Source organism: Sciurus carolinensis, chromosome 1 (assembly GCF_902686445.1).
Source record: "Sciurus carolinensis chromosome 1, mSciCar1.2, whole genome shotgun sequence".
Taxonomy (NCBI): Eukaryota; Metazoa; Chordata; class Mammalia; order Rodentia; family Sciuridae; genus Sciurus; species Sciurus carolinensis.
This window is the reverse complement of record NC_062213.1, coordinates 129,996,605-130,016,007: the sequence shown is the minus strand read 5'-3', so window position 1 is coordinate 130,016,007 and position 19,403 is coordinate 129,996,605. Positions and strand designations below refer to the sequence as shown.

Here is a 19,403-nt window from a genome sequence, read left to right as displayed (position 1 = left end):
CTTGTTCTCTTTCACATCTCTACATTCAATTTGTCAGCTTTATCTTTAAAATCTATTCAGAATCCAATTACTTCTTAACACCTCAGTCTAAGCCTCCATCATCTTATTATATCTCTATTTTATTAATTTATTTTTATGTGGTGCTAAAGTTTGAACCCAGTGCCTCACATGTGCTAGGTAAGTGCTCTACCACTGAGCTAGAGCCCCAGTCCCACAACCATCTTTTGCCTGACTCATCTCACCAGCCTTCCAGTTAATCTCCCCGCTTCTGTTTTCACCTTCTGCAATTTATTCTCAATGTAGCAGCAAGACAGGTCCAATGAAAAGTTAGGTCAGATCTTCTTCTCTACTGAAAACCCCCAAATGACTTTCATCTCACCTGGATAAAATTTGAAGTCATTATCATTATCAACAGCACTACCATACCTGCTCTACCTCACCCACCCCTTTTCTCATCATGACGCTGTCCCATCCGCATAGCTCCTCAAGCACACTCTTATTCAGGTTCTGCCTTTCTTCCAGATATCCACCCACATAGCTATCTGTGTCACCTCCTTCAGGTCATTAAAGTTACCTGTTCAAGTTTTCTATATTTTCAACCCAAATACTACCATTTTATATTCCCTTTCCTGAAAATACTTTTCTTTCCTTAACACTAACCATCTAAAATACTATATAATTTACTGTTCTGTTTGTCTGATTTCCATACTAGAATGAAAGCTCCACAGGGGCAGGAATTGGTCTATTTCATAACTACATCTCGAGTGCTCACAACAGTGCTTAAGTATGTGGTAAGATCTATAAAATATCCATTAAATGAATGACTCAATAAATTATTCTATTCTGCCTCCATTGGATATTTTATATTCATTATTTTTAGATATGGGTATTGAACCCAGTATTTCATGCGTGTTAGATAGCAATCTACCACTGAGCTATGTCCCCAGTCCTTTTTAAATTTTTTTTTTTTTTTTTTTTTTTTTTTTAATTTTGAGCCAGGGTCTCTCACTAAGTTGCCCTGATTGGGCTCAAATTTGCAATCCTCCTGCCTCAGTCTCCTGAATAGCTGGGATTACAGGTGGGCCACTGCTCATGGCCAATCTTTCTCTTTTTACCCTCCACTCTCTTAACCTTATTATTTTCTTATTGATTCTTTTTAGTTATACATAACATTGGGATTCATTTTGACATAATTATAAAATTATAAAATATAATTTGCTCTAATTCAGTCCCCAGTACTACGCCATTCCTTCCCAGGTTCCCTCCCACATTCCCTTTGCTACACTATATTGATCTTTCTGCTATTTATAGTTTTTTTTTTTTTAATTAGTGCCTCATTTTTTAATGAAAAGTTTGTAAGGTCACAGAAAAATGGGCACTCAAATCTTTTTTATATCATGAATATATCAAAATCTCTTGAAAAGCAGTACAGTGTATATGTTTAAGAAAACACATGGGCCTGAGAATAAGTTATCAGAATCCCTGCCTTTCACTGTTTACTAGCAATGTGATCACTGGCTTATTATTTGAGTTTATTGAAGCTTAGTTTCTTCAAAAAAATTAAGAACCCTTTCATAAAAATATTGAAAACTATGGTGAGATAATACACATAAACGAGCCATGACATATTAAGTGTTAAATATGAGCTTAAATTCTACTAATACCTGACATTGACTATTAAATATAATTTCTGGACAACTTAATATGTTTTCTTTTCTGGGCCACATAGTGGACATGACAGTGTTTTTATATCATTCTCTGGCTTTCAGCATACCTGAAATATTTTCTAATTTTTGAATCAATAAAAAATATTAAACTTTTATTAAAAACCAGTCAGAATATCTAATTTGAACCTCTCATTTGAAGGATTATAAATCTCTGTCCCAAAGCACAAATTTAAATATGAAAATCAGTTTATCAGTCTGTCTTTGAGAATAAAGATAATTTTAAAATTTTTATTTTATTTGCTCTAATTAGCTGTACATGACAGAATGCATTTATACATTTCGACAGATCATACATAAATGGAGTATAATCTCTCATTTTTCTGATTATACATATTGCAGGATCACATTGGCCATGCAGTCATATATGTACATGAATGAGTTAATAATGTCTGTTTCATTCTACTATCATTCCTACCCCATACCCCTCCCCCTCCCTCCACTAACTCTATTTTTCCCAACCCTCCCCACCCCCGTGGGTTACCCTAACATAAACTAGAATTTTAGTATTTCTTCCCTCCTATCAGTCAGGTGAAAGAACAGCAATAGATGAGAAGATACTGATAAAGGTATTTCTATTCATAATATACACAGTAAAATGTATGATTTCCTATGTATCAAAACCTTGTTATAACATGTTTAAAGAAGGGGGTTGAAAAAAATCTCTTAAAACTCGTATCCTGACCAAAGAACACACTGATTGATAGAATTCTTAGAATAAAAAGTTGCCAACCACAGGTCTTAGAACTGTGATTAATATTTAATGAAAAACAACAGGAGGACTGAGGATATAGCTCTGTGGTACAGAGCTTGCTTAACATGCATGAGGTCCTAGGTTTGTCCCTGGTGCCGCTAAAAAAAAACAAAAACAGGGTGATGGGGTTGTGGCTCAGTGGTAGAGTGCTTGCCTAGCATGCATGAGGCCCCCTGGGTTCGATCTTCAGCACCACAGGGTATTGTGTCCATCCACAATATATATTAAAAAAAAAAAAAAAAAGAAAAAGAAACAAGAACAAGAACTTCACATCATCCTAGACTGATTTTACACATCCATATTAAAATTTCATGATCACACCACTTGCTTATGGTAAAGAATGGATGCTTCTGAGAAGGACCAAGGCAAAAAATCACAAGTTTTAAGGCCCTGGATCCCCATCACCACAAAGAAAAAAAATCCTCAAGAAAGCACTAGTCTAGTCAGGTGTGGTAGGACACACATGTAATTGCAGTGGCTCGGGAGGCTGAGGCAGGAGGATCTCGGGTTCAAAGCCAGACTCAGCAACTTAGTGAGGCCCTAAGCAACTCAGTGAGACCCTGTCTCTAAATAAAATACAAAACAGGGCTGGGGATGTGGCTCAGTGGTTAAGTGCCCCTGAGTTCAATCCCTGATATGCCCTCCCACCAAAAAAAGAATGCACTAGTCTAACATATACATTCCCTCATAAAAGGCACTTGCAGAGGAGGGAGGGGGTATGAATAAGAAGTGACATATTATAGCAAGGCTCAATTAAACATGGCTAATGAATAAGGTGGTCATATGATCATGACTGTGGTCGAGTCCAAGTCAAAAATCAGACAAACTTGAAAGTAAAGAAATAGGTACACTCAAAAACTGTTAAAGCTTTGTCCTTTAGTGGGTTGGAGAAATAGATAAAGACATGAAGACAAAACAGGAGTAAGAAAGAGCTATGTAAAAGACTATTAAAAAAAAAAAAAAAAAAAGACTGCCTCTAAAACCAACATATTTTATTTACCGGATATGTTCCACTAACATTTTTAACTCTTTTTTCCCCAAATTTTTTTCTATAAACAATTTTATGCCATTTGCCTGAGACACATGGAGTACTTTAGTCAGAAGTATTTTGTTAGGCATTATGAACTGTAGCTCTCCTCCCTCAAAAAGCACATTTTTAAAAAAACCTACAAATATAGGCTAACATCTGCTAAGGATCTTTTTTTCTGAAAATGCTATTTGGTGTTTCTATGTTAACATGACTTGATTTTATAAGAAAATTTTTCAAGAGCAAAGATTTTTCATAAAACTGTGATCTTTTTCCCCCAATAACAGTATGGTGAACCATACAGAATGCTTCTCCATCCTCAGATTCTTGATTTGTAGTTCAAATATTCATGGTATGCAATAACCCATATTCTCCCCACTCATCAGGAGGATGTACTTTTTACTTTTCAGTAGGCCAAAGGGCAGGGTATGATTTAATATTTAATATTAACTTTATTCATGGTACCTAAAAGAGAAGCAAATGGTAGAGCAGCAGCTGGGTGACAATAACAAGGGTGAGGGGGGTGGTACAAGACAAACACATCCATAGGGGTCTTTTCTCTATGAAAAATGTAGAACTATCAGTTTCCAATTGGTAGGCAATAGGTGATAGACGTGTAAATAAGTCACCTAGAAAAAGGAGGAAAGAAAGAGTTCAGGTAAGAAAACAGGAGTGACTGCTTTTCAGGAGAACTGAAGGCAAAAAGAGTTGAACAGAATCCATTCCCCTGTAAAGAGACCTGTTGGGATGGGAGAAGTATTTTACAGCAAGGGTCAAGGAATTGTACACAGGTGGATCATCTGATGTCTTGCCAGGTCCAAGTCAAAAACAGATACATCCAAACATAAAGTAAAAAAAAAAAAAAATCCAGTTGAAGCAACTGAGACACATGAGAGGTAATTTGTTCAAAGATATATAGCTACTTATATACAGTAAGCAAAGCCCTTACTGTAACACAGTTTGAGGATGAGAAACTCCATCAAAGTTACTTGTCCTGGGAGGTCTCAAATGTTTATTTTTCAATTATTCTTTTCACTATGCCCTAACTTTCACTACATATTAAATGCCCCTTTAAACTGATACAGTGGACAATCTTAAATACATATATCTTCAAATTAGACAATACTACGTTAATATGTGGGTGGTAAAACTGTATTCTGAAGTCTGAAGTTTGCAGATATGCATACAGATTTTTGGCATTTACTATGCTTATTGTGTATCGTTAAGGTAACATTTAAAATTACTACATTAAGTATATTTTGCCATTTTGTCTATACTTAGTAACAAATTAGCATTTTAATTGATGCTCTGATATAACTTCTGTTAGATTTTGCATTTCTTTCATTACTCATTAACCTCAAGAATGACTGATTTGCGGGGTGTGGTGGTACACACCTATAGTCCCACCAGCTCAGAGGCTGAGGCAGGAGGATCGTGAGTTCAAAGTCAGCCTCAGCAATTTAGAGAGGCTCTAGGCAACTTAGTAAGACCCTGTCTCTAAATAAAACATAAAAAGGGCTGAGGATGTGACTCAGGGGTTAAACATCCCTGGGTTCAATCCCTAGTGCCCAAAAAAAGAATGACTGATTCTTGTATCATTATATTAGTATTGTGAATAATCAAGTGAAATGTTTTGAGACATAGTACTATATTTATGAATATAATTTCATGGTTTTTTTTCCATTTAGTAGGAATCTTTCCATCAGTATGGAAAACTAAGAACATTGTTTTGCACTGTATAATCTAGCATTTTTTGTAGATTAAAGTTTATTTTTCTGTTAAAAAAAAAAAAAAAAAAACTCATTCAATAAAGAAAAAAAGCCAGGAATGGTGGCATACACTTGTAATCCCAGCAGCTCAGGAGGCTGAGGCAGGAGGATCTCTTGAGTTCAAAGCCAGCCTCAGCAACTTAGCAAGGCCCTAGGCAACTCAGTGAGGCCCTGTCTCTAAATAAAATATAAAATAGGGCTGGGGATGTGGCTCAGTGGTGAGTGTCCCTGCGGGAGGGAGGGAAGGAAGGAAAGAGGGAGGGAAGGAAGGAAAGAGGGAGGGAGTAAAAAGAGAGAAAAAGAGAGAGGAAAGAAAGAAAGAGAAAAATAAAGAAAGAGAAAGGAATAAAGAAAGAAAGGAGAGAAAGAAAGAGGGAGAGAGAGAGAGAGAAGTCACCCAGTAAAAGTTGTTTTACTTTTTTACCTTTTATATTTTGGGGGTGGGGGGATTACATACTGGATCACTGTATGCAACTGATGCTCCCACTCATCATCCCCCTACTGTAGTATCAAGATAAAAGCCACCACTGGGCATCATGGCACATGTCTATAATCCCAGTGGCTCAGGAGGCTGAGGCAGTAGGATCAGAAGTTTGAGGCCAGCCTCATCAATTCAGTGAGGCCCTATGCTTAGTGAGATCCTGTTTCAAAATAAAAAGTGAAAAGGGCTGGAACATGACTTAGCACCACTGGATTCAACCCCCAGGACTTTAAAAAAAAAAAAAAAAAAAAAAGATAAAAACCATCAAAGTTTTTCAAAGTGAAAGTTCCAATTATGCCAAATACCCCCAACTAAGACCCTCCTAAGCTTACAGAAAGTACAAATAAGAACATTAGAGTGTGTATAAGGTTATTCATATGTCCTTTAACTCAAAAATTGATCTTGTTATCTTGGAAGGAAGTAGTTCAAAAGTATCACCTTGCTTAGAGAAGAAATTCATTGGTCAAAGCTTGCTGCACTTTAAGATAGTCATAATTAGTTCTACTGTCAAGATTTGTTCTAGTTTGTCTTTACATTATGTTCCTGTTAGCTGAGCATAATGTATTACAGATTATTTTTCATGCCACTTTTACAATTATGCTTAAATGGAATGTAATTATCTTCCTCATGGAGCTGTTCTCTCCTGAGGAATCACCGAGATGTCTAAGAAAAAGGAAGAGCTACTCTTTGTCACACTAGAAGAAAGCCACTTTAATCACATGATTCTACTTTAGGAAATGTCTATTTTTAACTATAACCTAAGACGATGATCAATAAATAAAAACTTCATTGCTAAATTTACTGCAGATGGTAACAATACATCGATATAACCTAATGTCTACTGCTAAGTAATTGACTTTGATTTGTCTTCAGCACTTAAAAAAGCTCTGAAATTCTTACTTTAATTTCAACTTGCTCTTCCATTTCTTTAGTTTTTATTGTAGTGTATTCCTTTTCAAGCCTAAGAAGAAGAAAATAAAAAAGTTAATTAAAGTTATGTTTTCATTCAAAAGTTATTAAATTATAAAATTTTAAAATATATATTAACATAAAATACAATGTTAGCTTTCCTTGGGCTGTAATTTGAGATTGTGATATGAGTAAAATCATGAGAAAAGTTACATGGGTATTTACAAAGAATCACTTCAGTCAGGGTCAGTGGCACATACCTATAATCCCAGTGGCTCAGGAGGCTCAGGTAGGAGGACTGCAAGTTCAAAGCCAGTCTCAGCAATTTAGAGAGGCCCTAAGCAACTTAATGAGACCCTATCTCAAAATAAAAGATTGTTTAAAAAGGGCTGGAGATGTGACTCAGTGGTTAAACACTCCTGGGTTCAAACCCTGGTACAAAAATAAATAAATAAACAAATAAACAAACCAATAATTACTTTACGAATGACAAAAATTAGAGCCATATAAAAGTAAAGTTTAAAAAGTAAAGTACATAAAGCACGAACACAGAACTAAGTTGAAAAATTCTACTTATCCCTAAACCTATTAAAGAACCAGCTATCAATTCCCCTCAAATTAAAAAACACCTGTACTGTTAAAAAAGTTCTAACAATAGTTCTGACTTAAAAATTTATGGTAAGGGAAAAGGAGCAATTCTTTTTTACAGAAGAATTCCAATTAAAAATGTAGAAGGGGGGTGCTGGGGAGATAGCTCAGTTGGTAGAGTGCTTGCCTTGCAAGCACAAGGCCCTGGGTTCAATCCCTAGCACCACAAAAAAAAAAAAAAAAAAAAGTTAAAAAAAAAATGTATAAGGGGGACTGGGGTTATAGCTCAGTGGTACAGCACTTGCCTAGCACATGTGAGGCCCTGTGTTTGATCCTCAGCACCACATGAAAATAAAGGCATTGGGTCTACAACTAAAATATATTTTTAAAAAATGCAGAAGGAATGAGGCAAATATAAAATTTGTCATTAGAATGTCACAATAATAACTGCCACAGGCAAGAAATACCAGTGGAGCAAAGTTTACTTAGTCTTAAATTATGTTTCTCAAAATATTTAGTAATTACTAAAGGAACACAGTAAATTCATGGTACAGAATCCTGGCAGACAGTACTTGAGCTAACTGATAAAGGTTAAAATCACAGTAATATGTGTCCCCTGTGAAGATGTACTAAGAGGGGCACAATGCCTCTGTGGGTTTCCTCCTAGTAATGCATACACCCCAAGTAAAAAAATCATCAAACAAACCCGAATTGAAGGACTTCTACAAAACAAGTGACAAGCTCTTTTCAAAAGTATTAAGGTTATGAAAGACAGGAAAAGAACTGTAATCCCAGCTACTTGGGAAGCTGAGGCAGGAAGATCCCAAGTTCGAGGCCAGTTTGGGCAACTTACAGAGACCCTTTCTCTAGAAAAAGACTAAAGAACTGTCACTGACTAAAGGAGATTAAAACATGACAAATAACGCCAATAAGGTATTTTATCAACTCTACTATAATTCTAAATTATCTTTAAAAATTTTATAGGCCAATACATAACTCATGGTGGTTCATGCCTGTAATCTCAGAAACTCAGGAAGCTAAATCAGAAGGATTGCAAGTTCAAGGCCAGCATCAGTAACTTAGCAAGACTCTGTCTCAAAATTTAAAAATTAGGAGAACTGAGGACATAGTTCAGTGGTAAAGCAACCCCGGATTCAATCCTCATTTAAAAATATATATATATTTCCAAAAATTAGTCCCATCAAATTAATATTTTTATCTGGCTCTCAAACAATTACTGCAAATATTAACCAGATAAGGAATCAAGTAATTTAAAGTGTTTCAAAGATCAAATTCTTCCTTAAAGGACAAAAACCTATTTACTTACTATATGCATCATTTCAGTTAGCTAACGGCAACTTGTTATAGGTTTTACACTCATTCTGAGACATAAAAACTTGCCTAAGTTCATACACCCTTGACTGCTACAACACTATGTCTCTCATTAAAGGAATATTTTACTGAAAAAGAATTTATAAAAGATTCCAAGAGATGCAAAACATTTTGAACAATGGCTACACTGTGGAAATAAGCATATAGCCTTTGAAAACAACTACTTTGAAAGAGTTGATTGTTGTGTATTATGTGAAAATGTCATTGTTACTCAACCACCTAAAACAAAACACTATGAGTCATCACATAACCCTACTTCTCAATCCAGCCACCAAAATTGTTCAAACAAGGCTTTCCCTATCCCCCCAAGCCCTTTTTATTTTTTGAAATAGGATCTAAGTGTCAAGGCTACTCTCCAAACTTGCAACCCACCTGCCACAGCCTCCCAAATTGCTGGGATTATAGGCATGAGCCAGCATGCCCAGTTTAGCTGAGAGTTTCCTTGTTTTAGATGAGATTCACAGTTTTGAGGAGTACTGGTTAGGTATATGTGGAATATTTCTTGTCCTTTTATTCATGACTACACTGGGGTTATGGGACTTTGGGAAGAACAAAAACTAAATGCCATTTTTATCACATGTTAAAAGGGAACAAACTCTCAACAGATTATCAATATTGACATTGACCTGGATCAGCTGACTGAGGTGATGCCTGTCAGGTTTCTCCACTGTGAAGTTACTTTGTTCCCCCTTCACTAAGAATGTTTTTCACGTCTTCATTGTAGCGTGCCTAAATTATTAACATAACTGTTCTTTAGTCTTTTCTGCACACTACCACCCAAGTGGTCCTTTAACATGTGGATTGGATTGTGCCACTAGTGGAGTTACACTACTTCAGACTACCCATTACTTCAGACTAAATTTCAAAGATTTACAAAAAACAATCAGAGGTTACAAAACATAATCAGAAAGATCCCAAATAAACAACCTAATGATGTATTTCAAGTCCCCTGAAAAACAAGAATCAGGTCTAGAGCTGAAGCTCAGTGGCAGAGCACTTGCCTAGCATGTGTGAAACACTGGGTTCGATCCTTAGCACTACATTAAAAAAATAAACAAAATAAAGGAATGCTGTCCATCTACAACTACAAAAACAAACAAACAAACAAACAAAAAAATCAGTTTCAAAATCAGCAGAAGGAAGGAAATAATTAAGATCAGAGCCAAAATCAATGAACTTGAGAATAAAAAAAAACACAAAGGATCAATGAAACAAAGAGTTAATTAATTCTTTGATAAGACAAAGAAGATTAATAAACATTTAGCCAAATTAACCAAAAGAAAGAAAAAGAGAAGATCCAAATTAATAAAATTAGAAATGAAAAAGGAGAAATCACAGACACCAGAGAAATCCAAAGGATCATTAGGGATTATTTTGAAAACTTAACTCCAAAAAACTGGAACACCTAAAAGAAATGGATACAATTCTAGACACATATGACCTGGAAAAACTGAATCAAGAAGACATGGAAAACATAAACAGAAGAGAAAATAGCAATGAGATATAAGCAGTAATAAAAAGCCTTTCACGAAGAAAAGACCAGAGAATTCTCAAGCTGAATTCTACCAGACTGGTAAAGAACAACTAATGTCAACTTCTCAAATTTTCCCATGAAATAGGGATGGAACACTTCCAAATTCATTCTATGAAGCTAGTATCTCATACCAAAACCAGATTAAGGACATATCAAGGATGGAAATGTTCAGGCCAATATCCTGATGAACTTGGAAGCAAAAATCCTTAATAAAATTGTATTCAACAACATATTAAAAGTACTGTACATCAAGATCCAGTTGGTTTTATTCAGGGTTGTAAGGATGGTTTAACATATGCAAATCAATAAATGTAATTCATCACTAAAACAGAAGGACAAAAAATCACAGTCATCTCAACAGGTGCAGAGAAAGTCTTTGACAAAATGCAGTGCCTCTACATTAAAAACACTAAACAAACTGTGAACAGAAAGAACTTACCTCAATATCATAAAGGGTGTATATGAAAAACCCAAAGATAACATCACAGTGAATGGGGGAAACCTAAAAGCATTCCCTTTAAAATCCTGAAAAACACAGGTATGTCCACTCTCACACCTTCAACTAAATATAGTACTAGAAATTCCAGCAAGACCAATTAGGCAAGAGAAGAAAACAAAAGAGATATAAATAGGAAAAGAAGAGGTCAAATGATCAGCATTCACAGATGATATGATCCTGTACTTAGGAGATCCAAAAAGCTCTACCAGAAGACTTTTAGAGCTAAGACACAAATTCAGCAAAGCAGCAAGTTACAAAATCAACATACAGAAATGGACAGGTTTTCTATACATCAATAATGACTTGCTGAGAAAGAAAGTAGGAAAACAATCTCATTTACAGTAGCATCAAAAACAAACAAAAAAAAAACCCCAAGGACTAAATCTAACCAAGGGAGTGAAAGACCTCCACAGTGAAAACTATAGAACACTGAAGAAAGAAAATGAAGAAGACACAAAAAGATAGAAATATTTTCTGGTTTTGGATAGGCAGAATTAAGTATTGTTAAAATGACCCTGCTACCAAAAGCAAAACAGAGATTCAATGCAATTCCCACCAAAATATCAATGATGTTCTTCACAGACCTAGAAAAAACAGTTCTAAAATCATTTGGAAGAATAAAAGATTCAGAATAACCAAAGCAAATTTCAGCAAAAAAAAAAAAAAAGCAGTGTTGGAGGCATCACAACACCTGATTCCAAATTACACTAGAGAACTATAGTAACAAAAACTGCATGATACTAGAATGAAAATACACACACAGACCATGGAACACAGTAAAAGACACAAAGAAAAACCTCATACAGATAAAGTTATCTGATCCTGGACAAAGGTGCCAAAAACATACACTGGAGAAAAGGACAGAATTTTAACAAATGGTGCAGGGAAAACTGGTTATCCATAAGGAGAAAAATGAGAACAGACCCTTATCTCTGACCCTTCACAAAAGTCAGCTTGAGGGCTGGAGCTGTACCTCAATGATGGAGTGCTTTCCTAGCATGCATGAGGCACTGGGTCCAATCCTCAGCACCACATAAAAATAAATAAATAAAATAAAGTATTGTGTCCATCTACAACTAAAAAATTATATGTTTTTTTAAAAAGCCAGCTTGAAATGGATCAAAGATCTAAGAACTGGACCAGAAACTATGAAACTCCTAGAAGAAAATGGAGGGTCAACACTCCTAATATATACCCACAAGCAACATTTTTTTTTTTTAAATCAGAATATACTAATCTATATGCATTAAACAGACCACTGGCAGCAGACAAAGAGAATGCTGCACAACAAAGTTAACCATAAAGCAAACTTTCAAGTTCCTTTCTACCCTTCATGAATATTAACACAGTCACTTAAGAAATCAGACAGGTCTCACTATGTTTCCCAGGCTGGCCTTCAACTCCTAGGCTCAAGGGATACTCCTACTTCAGTCTCCCAAGTAGCTGGGACTACAGGAATCTGCCACTTCCCCTGGCAAAAAAATTCATTTATTTTTAAATTTATTTTTGTTGTAAACAAATGGGATACATGTTGTTTCTGTTTGTACATGGAGTAACAGAATACCACTTGCGTAATCATACATTTACATAGGGTAATGATGTTTGATTCATTCTGTTATTTTTTCCTCCCCCCACCCCTCCCACTCCTCTTTTCCCTCTATACAGTCCCTCCTTCCTCCATTCTTGCCCCCCTCCCACCCCCCATTATGTGTATCATCCCCTTATCAGTGAGATCATTCGTCCTTTAGTTTTTGAGATTGGCTTATCTCACTTAGCATATTCTCCAATTTCATTCATTTGCCTGCAAATGCCATAATTTTATTATTCTTTATAGCTGAGGAATATTCCATTGTATATATATATACCACAGTTTCCTTATCCATTCATTAACTGAAGGACATCTAGGTTGGTTCCACAGTCTGGCTATTGTGAATTGAGCAGCTATGAACATTGATGTGGCTGTATCTCTGTAGTATGCTGATTGTAAGCCCTTTGGGTATAGGCCAAGGAGTGGGATAGCTGGGTCAAATGGTGGGTCCATTCCAAGTTTTCTAAGGAATCTCCACACTGCTTTCCAGAGTGGCTGCACTAATTTGCAGCCCCACCAGCAATGTATGAGTGTACCTTTTTCCCCACATCCTCTTTAACACCTGTTGTTGCTTGTGTTCTTGATAATCGCCATTCTAATTGGGGTGAGATGGAATCTTAGGGTGGTTTTGATTTGCATTTCTCTTATTACTAGAGATGGTGAACATTTTTTCATATATCTGTTGATTGCTTGTAGATCTTCTTCTGTGAAGTGTCTGTTCATTTCCTTAGCCCATTTGTTGATTGGATTATTTGTATTCTTGGTGTAGTGTTTTTTGAGTTCTTTATAGATTCTGGAAATTAGCGCTCCATCTGAAGTATGGCAAAGATTTTCTCCCACTCTGTAGGCTCTCTCTTCGCATTGCTGGTAACTTTCCTTTGTTGAGAGAAAGCTATTTAGTTTGAATCTATCCCAGTTGTTGATTCTTGGTTTTATTTCTTGTGCTATGGGAGTCCTGTTAAGGAAGTCTGATCATAAGCCGACAAGTTGAAGGTTTGTACCTACTTTTTCTTCTATAAGATGAAGGGTCTCTGGTCTGATTTCAAGGTCCTTGATCCATTGTGAGTTGATTTTTGTGCAGGGTTAGAGATAGGGGTTTAGTTTCATTCTGTTGCATATGGATTTCCAGTTTTCCCAGCACCATTTGTTGGAGAGACTATCTTTTCTCCACTGCATATTTTTGGCCCCTTTGTCTAATATGAGAAAATTGTATTTATTTGGGTTTGTGTCCCTGTCCTCTATTCTGTACCACTGATCTACCTGTCTATTTTGGTGCCAATACCATGCCGTTTTTGTTACTATTGCTTTGTAGTATAGTTGAAGTTCTGGTATTGCGATACCCCCCGTTTCATTCTTCCTGCTAAGGATTGCTTTAGCTATTCTGGGTTTCTTATTCTTCCAGATGAATTTCATGATTGCTTGCTCTATTTCTGTGAGGTATGTCATTGGGATTTTAATTGGAACTGCACTGAATCTGTTTAGCACTTTTGGTAGTATGGCCATTTTGACAATATTAATTCTGCCTATCCAGGAACATGGGAGATCTTTCCATCTTCTAAGGTCTTCTTCAATTTCTTTCTTCAATGTTTTATAGTTTTCATTGTAGAGATCTTTCACCTCTTTTGTTAGATTGATTCCCAAGTTTTTTATATTTTTTGAGGCTATTGCAAATGGAGTTGTTTTCCTCATTTCCCTTTCAGATGTTTAATCACTTGGGTATAAAAATGCTTTAGATTTATGTGTGTTGATTTTATAGCCTGCTATTTTGCTGAATTCATGGATGAGGTCTAGAAGTTTTCTGGAGGAGTTTTTTGGATCCTCTAAATACAGAATCATGTCATCAGCAAATAGTGACAGCTTAAGTTCCTCTTTTCCTATTCGTATCCCTTTAATTTCTTTAGTCTGTCTTAATTGCTCTGGCTAGAGTTTCGAGGACGATGTTGAATAGAAGTGGTGAAAGAGGACATCCCTGTCTTGTTCCCGTTTTTAAAGGGAATGGTTTCAGTTTTTCTCCATTTAGAATGAATTTGGCCATGGGCTTAGCATAAATAGCCTTTACAATGTTCAGGTATGTTCCTACTATCGCTATATTTTCTAGTGTTTTGAGCATGAAGGGGTGTTATATTTTGTCAAACGCTTTTTCTGCGTCAATTGAAATAACCATATGGTTCTTATCCTTAAGTCTACTGACGTGATGGATCATGTTAATTGATTTACGGATGTTAAAGCATCCTTGCATTCCAGGGATGAACCCCACTTGATTATGGTGCACGATTTTCTTAATATGTTTTTGTATACGGTTTGCCAATATTTTGTAAATGATCTTTGCATCTATATTCATCAAGGATATTGGTCTAAAATTTTCTTTCCTTGATGTGTCTTTTCCTGGTTTGAGTATGAGGGTGATAGTAGCTTCACAGAATGAGTTTGGTAGGGTACCCTCCGTTTCTATTTCCTGGAATACTTTGAGAAGTATTGGAATGAGTTCTTCTTTGAAGGTCTTGTAGAACTCGGCACCACGATCAAGTGGGTTTTATCCCAGGGATGCAAGGTTGGTTCAACATCCAGAAATCAATAAATATAATTCACCATATCAATAGACTTAAAGTCAAGAATCACATGATTATTTCAATAGATGCAGAAAAAGCAATTGATAAAAGACAGCATCCCTTCATGCTCAAAACACTGAATAAAATAGGGATACTAGGAACATTCCTTAACATTGTAAAGGCCATCTATGCTAAGCCCATGGCCAATATCATTCTAAATGGTGAAAAACGGAAAGCACTCCCCCTAAAAACTGGAACAAGGCAGGGATACCCTCTTTCACCACTTCTATTCAACATTGTCTTCAAAACTCTAGCCAGAGCAATTAAGACAGACCACGGAAATTAAAGGGATATGAATAGGAAAAGAAGAACTCAAACTATCCCTATTTGCTGATGATATGATTGTATACTTAGAGGAACCAGGAAATTCCACCAGAAAACTTTTAGATCTCATAAGTGAATTCAGTAAAGTAGCGGGATATAAGATCAATGCACATAAATCTAAGGCATTTTTATACATAAGCAATGAATCTTCAGAAAGAGAAATCAGGAAAACTACCCCATTCACAATAGCTTTGAAAAAAATAAAATACTTGGGAATCAATCTAACAAAAGATCTCTACAATGAAAACTACAGAACACTAAAGAAAGAAATTAAAGAAAACCTCAGAAGATGGAAAGATCTCCCATGTTCCTGGATAGGCAGAATTAATATTGTCAAAATGGCCATACTACCAAAAGTGCTAAACAGATTCAGTGCAGTTCCAATTAAAATCCCAATGACGTACCTTACAGAAATAGAGCAAGCAATCATGAAATTCATCTGGAAGAATAAGAAACCCAGAATAGCTAAAGCAATCCTTAGCAGGAAAAATGAAACAGGGGGTATCACAATACCAGAACTTCAACTATACTACAAAGCAATAGTAACAAAAACGGCATGGTATTGGCACCAAAATAGGTAGATCAGTGGTACAGAATAGAGGACAGGGACACAAACCCAAATAAATACAATTTTCTCATATTAGACAAAGGGGCCAAAAATATGCAGTGGAGAAAAGATAGCCTCTCCAACAAATGGTGCTGGGAAAACTGGAAATCCATATGCAACAGAATGAAACTAAACCCCTATCTCTAACCCTGCACAAAAATCAACTCACAATGGATCAAGGACCTTGAAATCAGACCAGAGACCCTTCATCTTATAGAAGAAAAAGTAGGTACAAACCTTCAACTTGTCGGCTTATGATCAGACTTCCTTAACAGGACTCCCATAGCACAAGAAATAAAACCAAGAATCAACAACTGGGATAGATTCAAACTAAATAGCTTTCTCTCAACAAAGGAAAGTTATCAGCAATGCGAAGAGAGAGCCTACAGAGTGGGAGAAATCTTTGCCACTCATACTACAGATAGAGCACTAATCTCCAGAATCTATAAAGAACTCAAAAAACTCTACACCAAGAATACAAATAATCCAATCAACAAATGGGCTAAGGAAATGAACAGACACTTCACAGAAGAAGATCTACAAGCAATCAACAGATATATGAAAAAATGTTCACCATCTCTAGTAATAAGAGAAATGCAAATCAAAACCACCCTAAGATTCCATCTCACCCCAATTAGAATGGCGATTATCAAGAACACAAGCAACAACAGGTGTTAAAGAGGATGTGGGGAGGCGATCCAAGATGGCGGCCTAGAGGGAGACTGCACCCCCGGTCGCTCCAGAACCCAGGAGTTAAGAAGGGGAGGCATTGAGAGACTCGGACTGAAGTGGAGCCACGGGTGAGTCTGCCCACTGGGTAAAGCTCGGCCCGGGTGGCAGGCCCAGATAGAGGTGGCTTATCGGAGCCGGGCAGGGCAGCTAGAGTCATCCACAGGCAGTCCTGCGCACTCCGGCGGTGGGCCCCGCCCACACAGCCAGCTTCTCCAGGTTCTCGGAACGGAACTGGCCGGCTAGTGAGAGCCTGTCTGAACAGAGCACGCTCCGAGTCCCGGAGCTGCTGCAGTGCAGTGTACTCCTGCAAAGAACCAGCGGAGAGCCTCGATCTGCAGTCAGCCTCAGGGATAAGGTCAGGGCAGCCGGAAACCTCTTCAGGCGGCTCTGCCCACTCCGGCTGCGGGCTCTCTTCACGGGGCGATCCAAGATGGCGGCCTAGAGGGAGACTGCACCCCCGGTCGCTCCAGAACCCAGGAGTAAAGAAGGGGAGGCATTGAGAGACTCGGACTGAAGTGGAGCCACGGGTGAGTCTGCCCACTGGGTAAAGCTCGGCCCGGGTGGCAGGCCCAGATAGAGGTGGCTTATCGGAGCCGGGCAGGGCAGCTAGAGTCATCCACAGGCAGTCCTGCGCACTCCGGCGGTGGGCCCCGCCCACACAGCCAGCTTCTCCAGGTTCTCGGAACGGAACTGGCCCGCTAGTGAGAGCCTGTCTGAACAGAGCACGCTCCGAGTCCCGGAGCCCCTGCAGTGCAGTGTACTCCTGCAAAGAACCAGCGGAGAGCCTCGATCTGCAGTCAGCCTCAGGGATAAGGTCAGGGCAGCCGGAAACCTCTTCAGGCGGCTCTGCCTACTCCGGCTGCGGGCTCTCTTCACGGGGCGATCCAAGATGGCGGCCTAGAGGGAGACTGCACCCCCGGTCGCTCCAGAAACCAGGAGTTAAGAAGGGGAGGCATTGAGAGACTCGGACTGAAGTGGAGCCACGGGTGAGTCTGCCCACTGGGTAAAGCTCGGCCCGGGTGGCAGGCCCAGATAGAGGTGGCTTAGCAGAGCCGGGCAGGGCAGCTTGAGTCTTCCCAAGGTAGTCTTCCACACTCCGGCAGTGGGCTCTTCCCACACGGCCAGCTGCACGGTGCAGGCCCACAGTGAGAGCATTTCCGCACAGAGCCAGTTCCAAAACGTGGAACCAGTAGGGGGCTAGGGGCAGTATTCTTCGAATGAGCTGCTTTATCAGATTCCTCCAAGACATCAGGCTACTGAAGGCTGGGAGGTGATACACTGGAAATCTACTGGGACACTATAAGCCAATAGTGGAAAACTGCAATATCTCAGGGTCCCACTGACAACTGACCATTATGAGAAAACAAGGGAAGAAAATGTCCCAAACAAACCTAGATACTACATCAATAAAACCCAATGACAGCACAGCAGAAGAAATGTCAGAAAGGGAGTTCAGAATGTACGTAATTAAAACGATCAGGGAAGCTAATGAGGAGATGAAAGAGCAAATGCAGGCATTGAAGGAGGAGATGAAAGAACAAATGCAGGCATTAAATGATCGCACCAATCAACAGTTAAAAGACCAAATACGGGAAGCAAGAGATCATTTCAATAAAGAGTTAGATATATTGAAAAAAAACCAAACTGAAATCCTTGAAATGAAGGAAACAATAAACCAAGTTAAAAACTCCATAGAAAGCATAACCAATAGGATAGAACACCTGGAAGACAGAACCTCAGACATTGAAGACAAAATATTTAACCTTGAAAACAAAGTGGAACAAACAGAGAAGATGGTAAGAAATCATGAACAGAATCTCCAAGAACTATGGGATATCATGAAAAGGCCAAATTTGAGAATTATTGGGATTGAGGAAGGCTTAGAGAAACAAACCAAAGGAATGAACAATCTATTCAATGAAATAATAACAGAAAATTTCCCAAATCTGAAGAACGAAATGGAAAACCAAGTACAAGAGGCTTATAGAACTCCAAACATACAAAATTACAACAGACCCACACCAAGGCACATTATTATGAAAATACCTAACATACAAAATAAAGACAGAATTTTAAAGGCCGCGAGAGAAAAGAATCAAATTACATTCAGAGGGAAACCAATAAGAATATCAGCAGATTTTTCAATCCAGACCCTAAAAGCTAGAAGGGCCTGGAACAACATATACCAAGCCCTGAAAGAAAACGGATGCCAACCAAGAATCCTATACCCAGCAAAACTTACCTTCAAATTTGACGATGAAATAAGATCCTTCCATGATAAACAAAAGCTAAAGGAATTTACAAAAAGAAAGCCAGCATTACAGAACATTCTCAGCAAAATATTCCATGAGGAAGAGATGAAAAACAACGATGCAAATCAGCAACAGGAGGCGCTAGCCTAAAGGAATAGCCAAATAAAGGAGAAACCAAATCATGTCAAAAACAAATATGAGTCAATTGACTGGGAATACAAATCATATCACAATAATAACCCTGAATGTTAATGGCCTGAATTCATCAATCAAAAGACACAGACTGGCAGATTGGATTAAAAAGAAAAATCCAACAATATGCTGCCTGCAAGAGACACATCTCATAGAAAGAGACACCCATAGACTAAAGGTGAAAGGATGGGGAAAAACATACCATGCACACGGACACAGCAAAAAAGCTGGAGTATCCATCCTCATCTCAGATAATGTGGACTTCAAACCAAAACTAGTCAGAAGGGATAAAGAAGGACATTACATGCTGCTTAAGGGAAGCATAAATCAGCAAGACATAACAATCATAAATATCTATGCCCCGAACATTGGCTCATCCACGTACGTCAAACAAATCCTTCTCAATTCCAGAAATCAAATAG

The 19,403-nt window shown here is 37.8% G+C and overlaps 1 protein-coding gene across 8 annotated transcripts in view; it reads right to left on the bottom strand.

Moving 5' to 3' along the window:
- The window catches only part of Evi5 (ecotropic viral integration site 5), a 217,239-nt gene that overhangs the window by 91,952 nt on the left and 105,884 nt on the right, over nucleotides 1-19,403 (bottom strand). For all 8 annotated transcript variants that reach the window (XM_047549565.1, XM_047549555.1, XM_047549599.1 and 5 more), the window contains one exon: nucleotides 6,656-6,716. In XM_047549565.1, coding sequence (XP_047405521.1) covers nucleotides 6,656-6,716 — 61 coding nt within the window. The remainder of the gene's footprint in view (nucleotides 1-6,655; nucleotides 6,717-19,403) is intronic.